The 6,275-nt window shown below is 62.4% G+C and overlaps 1 protein-coding gene across 2 annotated transcripts; it reads left to right on the top strand.

Annotated features, from left to right (window-relative positions):
* Positions 1-458: 458 nt before the first annotated feature.
* Positions 459-5,101, top strand: LOC147599344 (uncharacterized). Of its 2 annotated transcripts, XM_086756495.1 has the most exons (5): positions 459-615; positions 976-1,377; positions 2,669-2,773; positions 3,430-3,464; positions 4,487-5,101. In XM_086756495.1, the coding sequence occupies exons 1-5, from the start codon at positions 564-566 to the stop codon at positions 4,676-4,678; spliced, it is 786 nt and encodes a 261-aa protein (XP_086612621.1). In that variant the 5' UTR covers positions 459-563; the 3' UTR covers positions 4,679-5,101. The 2 variants fall into 2 exon arrangements, with proteins under 2 accessions (XP_086612621.1, XP_086612622.1); XM_086756496.1 differs by lacking the exon at positions 2,669-2,773.
* Positions 5,102-6,275: the final 1,174 nt, after the last annotated feature.

Raw genomic sequence — 6,275 nt, 5'->3', positions numbered from 1 at the left:
CAGGTCATTTTGCACCCTCTCCCCATCCAGTGCCCCCTCTCCAGCCGAGCGGACGCCCCTTCCCCCGGCAGCTCCATCCCCGCAGAGGCTGGGGCTGCGCAGCAGCATCGCTCTGGGCTGTCCCGGCAGCCGCGCAAGAGGAGAGGTAACTTTGCAAAGCTCCTCGGCGGGCCCAAAGTGCGCAGGCACCTCGGCCGGGAGCTCTGCGAAGCCTTCACCGCGGCGAGGAGCAGCAGCGAGCGGGGCAGGGGAGCGAGGCGGCTGCTCCCCAGGAATCCGCCGGGCCGATCTTCACCTGGGACCCCCCGTTTGCCCGCGCCAGCAGCCCCCGAGCTGCAATTGTCGCGCACAGGAAGAAAAGCCTGGGCTGTGAAATAAACAAACCCTGCGGCGCGCAGGCTGCTGAGGAGCTCACCAACTTCCTCCTCGCGGAGATGCTCGCCGGCTGCCCGGGCGTGGAGTGTGGTGGGTCCCAGCCCGGGACAGTGCGCTGAGCACCCGGCCAGAGCTCCCGCTCCGGTTCCTGCGCCGCGGTGGGGGCTGGCCCCCGGCAACCAGAGGAGATGTCCTCCGGCCGGCGCCGCTGGAGCCTGGGCTCCCTGCTGCTGCTCCTGGGTGAGTCTGGGCCGAACTGGGGGTCCCGGGGGGGGACGGGGGGTGCTGCCAGGAGCAGCCCGAGGGAGGGGTGCCACGCGGGGCAAGGTCGGTGCGGCTCCTTGGCAGGGTGGCGGTGGGTGGCTGTCCCCTGGGGTGGCTGTCCCCATGGCACGTGCCATCACAGACCCGCGCTGGCGTCGATGCTGGTGGCAGGGGCAGCTCCGTCTGCCAGCAGTTGAAGAGGAGGGGGCTGCGCCTTCGCCTGCTGAGCATCACTTCGCGCATAGATGGCAGAGGGGTGGCGGGGCTCTGCGTGGGGAGGGGAAGGGGCAGCAGGGCCAAGCATGTGGCTGATCTGCCCCTTCCCCTTCCCTGCAGGGAGAAGCCTGGCTGTCCTCGTGGAAATCCATCGGGATTCGGTCAACGGCACCGTGGGCCAGCCTGTGCTCCTGCCGGTCTCCTACAGATTTGAGGGTGCCCCTCACTTCCCGGTGTCCATTGTCTGGACGCCCCCTAACTCCTCGGACCCGCTCATCACCTGCACAGTGTTCAACTGCTCCCTGGGGGCCTGGGGGGCTCCCAGCGACTGCTCTGCAAAACATTTCCTGCACCCCACGTACCACAACCGCGCCAAGCTCTTCCCCGAGAACGGGTCCCTGCTGCTGTGGGACCTGCGGCTCGGCGACAGCGGGGTTTACGGGATCACCTTCAGGCCCTCGTCCCAAACCTGGCACTTCACCCTGACTGTGCACAACCCACGTCTCGCCCTAGAGCATCCAGGTGAGCGAGCGTGAGCGTGGTGTGCGTGGGCATCTCCCAGCCAGGCGTGCGGGAAGGAGCAGGTGCTGGCAGAGCACTTGTCCCTCCTCTCAAAGAGATGGGCTTTCGCGGCGGAGCGGGGATTTCCAGGGATGTGTTGTACGGGGCTGCAGGTTTCTTATGACAGGAAGCCCATCCTGTCCTGCAGCGGCAGCTTTACCGCAGTGCGAGAGCTTCCCGTGCGGCCGGCTGTCCCTGCACGAGAAACGCTCCCTGCCAGCCTCCCCCTACCCAACGTGCATGGCTGCGGGTAAGCGGGACGTGCTGGGAAACCCAGGCACAGGGTTTGGGTCCTGCGCTGGACCGAATCCAGCGTTAGCTGGGGAGAGCAGGGTGCTCAGGGACAAACCTGCGACTGCATGGGCCAGGAAAAACGTGCCCAAAGCATTGCCACGTACGCCTGTGCACGGTGCGGTTAAGCCGGCAGCCTTCGGCGGGGTGGGCTCCTGCCTTCACCTGCCCGAGCTGCCAGGCGTCCTGACGCCATGCTTCGCCCCTGCCCCTCTCTGCATTTGTCCCTTGCTGCTCCCCGCCTGGTCTGTTGCTCTCCTCAGTGAACACGGGGGCTTTGACGTCCCAGCTCCGCATCCCGTAAATTCCCAGTTCCCTCCCTGGGTGTTTTGCCTGCTCGGCAAAATCTCCCCGGGATGAAACGGAGCTCGCTTCCTCCGTGCCAGTGACTCTTGCACAGCTCTGCTCCCACCCTACGTGCAACGTACGTGGAACCATCTCCGTTGGCGGTACCGGCATGGATCCGTGCCGGTCGCCATGTGTAGTGCTGGAATGTCCGTGCCATCCGGGCTGGGACCGGCGAGCTCCTTCCCGATCCCCTCCGGCCGTGCCGCGAGATGTGCGCGTGACTCCTACCCTCTCCGGGATGGAAATACCTCTGGAATATTGTCTGGGCTGACACACGAATTCCAGCCCCCGGCCAGCACGGGGTGAAGCTGCAAGCTGCGAGCTGAGCGCCCGCGCTCCCGGGTCCGGCACCGGCCCGCTGTGGCAGAGCCACCGCCACGTCTCGGCGCGGGGCGCACCGCAGGTGGGGCGCAGGCAGCGTGCGAAAGGAAACCGGCTGACACCTCGGCCAGAGGTGCCCTGGGGTTTTGTCGCAATGCAGCTTTTCCTCTGGCCCGCGCGTCCGTCGCGCTGCTCCCTATTCCCAAGATTGCCAAAACTGCCAGGAACGCTCTGGAAAATGTGCAATGTCGTCTTTAGCAAACGCTTACCCCACGTGTTTCCCTTCAAACAGCGAACACGGTGGCGCAGAACCGCATCCATCACTGGGCAATCGGCATTTGCTGTTCCGTTGCGCTGCTCCTGCTGCTCCTGCTCCTCGGCTGCGCGCGGCGCCGGGGTGAGTGGCTCTGCCTCCGCTCGTCGCCCTCCGGTGCGCCCGGCGTACCCCCGGCTGTCGGGGTAGCGGAGGGCTGGGGGGGTTGCCAGGGTTCGGCTCTTCGCTCCCAAATTTATTCGCTCCCAAACGTGCCAGCCCGTCCCACTCGTAGGAGTGGTGGCACGCATTTTGGGGTTCTCCGTGCGGATTCACGAAGCAGGAGCACAGCGCGGGGCCGCTGCCGTGGTTTTCTGGAGAGCTCGTCCCGTTTTGGTGCTGAGACCGGAGTCGGGAGACTGCAGGGCTCCGGTCTGTAAAGCAGGTCCGGTTCCGCGGGCTCTGAGGATGCATCCTCCACGTGTGGCCACCACCATTAAAACTCCAGCCGGGGGATACCTCGGGGGGGTCTCGGCTTTAAAACAAGCCAGCAAGGTGCCTACATCCACAGCTTCCATCAGTGATTTTTGGGTTTTTTTTCCAAAACCATCGTCGCTGAGGATGCCTTGGTCAGGAAGCAAATCCATTTCTTCCCACATCACCCACTGGTGAAACTGCCGTCGGGGTGATCCCGGTCCTGCAGTGCTGGGAGAGGGAAGGTGCAGGCCATCGGTCTGTCTGCCAGATAATAAAACTCTTCTTTTTTTTTTTCTTCCCCCCCCCCCACCGGCCACGTGCAGCTCGGCAGCGGCGGAGGAGCACTGAGCAGCGGCAGGTACGGGGGGACGGTCTGAAAGCGCTCGGGCACAGGCGGCCGCTAACCGCTGGCTTGGATACAGCGCACCGCGCCGCAGGAGCTGGGTCCTGGGTGTAAATTCGGGAATTTGGTTCGTTATTGTAAGGGAAGGCTGCCAAGGGCCCTCCTTCCACGGCTGGCGAGCCGCGGGGCAGCTTTGGCTGGCAGCAGCAGGGAAAATAGAGAACGGTTAAATGCAGGTAAATGTGAAGAAAATCCCAGAATCACGGAGCAGTTTGGGTTGGAAGGGACCTTCAAAGGCCCCCCAGGGGCCTTCAGGGGTCAGTGTGGGTGATCTAGGGACTCACCTCACAGTTTTGCCTGTGAGAAATAAATAAAGCACAGAGAAAGACGCAAAGAAACCGAAGAAGGAGACACGAGGCCACGACGGCTCAAGTGCTGGGGAGGGGGGCGTCGCGGGGGTGTCCCAGAAGGACCAGGGCACCCCAGTGAGCATGTCTTGCAGATCCTAGCAGCTACGGTTGTTTCCACACAAAGAGGGTGAGGAGGGTTTTTGAGCAACCTGATCCAGTTGGAGATGTCCCTGCTCCTGGCAGGGGGTTGGACTGGGTGGGCTTTAACGCTCCCTTCCCACCCAAACTGTCCTATGATTATTTTTTCCAGTGAAAATAGCCAAGACTGAGGGTATGTTCTTCACCCTCTGGTCTGGAAACAACCACAAAACTTCAGCAAAGGTTTTTTAGCTCCGTTTCCAGTGTCCATTGAGCTCTCCCACCGGCTCTCCAGGCCATGGCTGTTTTGTCTGAGAGGTCCTTGGCCAAAGGAGACGTCACCCTCCAGCGCACCCGATGGGCTGTGCCGGTTTTGCATCCGTGGGGCGGGGAAGCTGGGACCAGCGTTGTCCCACCGCTGCTGTGGGCAAAGCCGTCTGGGCTTACGTAGCTCCTCTGCCTGCAGCCAGGAGCTCTGGACCGCTCCCGATCCCAGCACAGCCCCTGGAGAAGGCTCTCCCCCTTGACGTTCTCTTGGTGCTTCTCTAGGTCCCAGATGCGGAGGCGTCCCGCGCGGGAAGCGCTGCGGTGAGGGGCGCAGACGTGGAAACCATCTACTCCAGAGTCGGAGACCGCTTCGGAGAGCCACGGCCGAGGATGGTGGCAGAGGTCGTTTACACGTCCATGGCTAGTCCCAACCCCCCAAGACTGACCGCCGGCCCCTACCAACTCCTGGTCTGACCCCGGGAGCTGCCGCAAGCGGGAGCTCCGCGGAAGGTAGCCGTGCCTCAGAGCCAGGAGGACAGCTCTTGTCGCTGACACCGCACCCTCCGCGCTCCCCCTCGGGCAGCTCCGCACGCTGAGCCAAGGCCGCAAAGGGTCTGGAGCGGCAGAGTACGGAAATGCATTAATTCGCCTCAAACTGCAGTCCCATGTGGATTTGAGGGACAAGCTGGGTTTAGCTTCTCCTTGCGACTTCCCAGAGTCCGAAGATGCTCAATGTGAGAGAAAGATGCCTGAGAGAAAGGAACGGTTCGTCCCTGGGAAGCTTGCTTCCATAGACTCGCCGTAATTTGAGGGGTAACGGAGAGCATTAAATGGGTTTTAACAATGTCCGCTACCAGTAGCCTGGCCGTATTAAAAGGATATTTGAAGATCCCTTGACGTGCAAAGTTGTCCTTATTTTTACCAGCGTGCCAAGGAACCGTGGAGCGGACTCATCCCATGATGAATCCCGCTCGAGCGCGGGATGCCAGGACAAAGCTCCCAGGGAGGGCTGGACGTCTGCGGCACGGACCTGCTCGTCGGGGGGTTAAACCCTCCCCGTGGGACCCGGGCCGTGGCCCCACACCGGGAGCTGGGTCTGAAGAGGGCCAATCTCGGTTTGGGGGCTTTCTCGAGCTCCAGCAAGGCGGTAAGCTACAACCCGTGGTCCTCCTGAAGGGTGAGTTGAGCTGAGGGGAAATTATGGCACTTTGCATGCTGCTGATAGCATAAAAATGGGATTGGGGGCAAGCAGCCAACTGGGTGATAGCAGTCGGAATGAAATTGGTCTCTTGGAATGAAATTATACTTCAGCGACCAGGGGAAAGACAGACCCCTCCCCAATTATGCCAGAGACAGACTGAAAACAGCCCAAATTCAGGTTTTGCAAGAGTTTCCAGAATTGGATCTCTCCTTCTGCTTTTTGGTGAGGGTGGGATGCAGAGAGGAAGGGGAACCGAGCGTTTGACACAGACCGACGGCTGCGGCTCCGTGCAAAAATCCACGGGGGTGTGGCGGGCGCGAGAGGGAGAGGAGCACAGCCCGGGACATCGCCCACCGCCGAGCGATCAGTTTTTGGGCCAAAACTGATTTTGTGCGTTGAAAATTGGCACCCAGGCGAACACCGGTGATGGCCAGGAGTGCACCGGCCACGGCAAAGCCCTCGGCTGTGGGGACGGGGGCGCCTCCTCGGGCTGGGGGCTGCGGGGGGGTGAGCGGCCGTCAGCTGCTCCGTGCGCCTTTGCAGCGTCCTGGGCTGGGTGCTGCTGGGGGCCGAGGGGTCTCCGGCCGCTGTCTGCGACGGGGATGCTGAGCTTGACCAGCAAATGCACTGGAATTTTTTTTTTTTAAAAATTTTTTTTTCCATCCATGCATTTCTGATCTCCAGCAGAGACGGGCAATCGCCCTTTCCTGCCTTTGGGGTTGCAACCGCGTGGGAGGGGGCACGGGGGGGGCGAGACTGGGGCTGCCCTTTGGCCAGCCCGCAGCCCCGGTTTCACATCTGCTGTCGGTTCTCGGCTCCTCCCGTCTCTCCAACCGCAAGAAGCCGCGCTGGCCGGCGCGGCGGGCGCGC

This window comes from Chlamydotis macqueenii, chromosome 11, assembly GCF_036417535.1.
Source record: "Chlamydotis macqueenii isolate bChlMac1 chromosome 11, bChlMac1.mat, whole genome shotgun sequence".
Classification (NCBI taxonomy): Eukaryota; Metazoa; Chordata; class Aves; order Otidiformes; family Otididae; genus Chlamydotis; species Chlamydotis macqueenii.
The sequence above is the reverse complement of the archived record's forward strand: the minus strand, read 5'-3'. Positions and strand labels throughout refer to the sequence as shown.

Coding starts and splice junctions, on each gene's coding strand:
- LOC147599344 (XM_086756495.1), top strand. CDS start 564: ATGTCCTCCGGCCGGCGCCGCTGGAGCCTGGGCTCCCTGCTGCTGCTC. Junction 1,378..2,668: donor TCTCGCCCTAGAGCATCCAG/GTGAGCGAGCGT, acceptor CCCTTCAAACAG/CGAACACGGTGGCGCAGAAC. Junction 3,465..4,486: donor GGAGCACTGAGCAGCGGCAG/GTACGGGGGGAC, acceptor GTGCTTCTCTAG/GTCCCAGATGCGGAGGCGTC.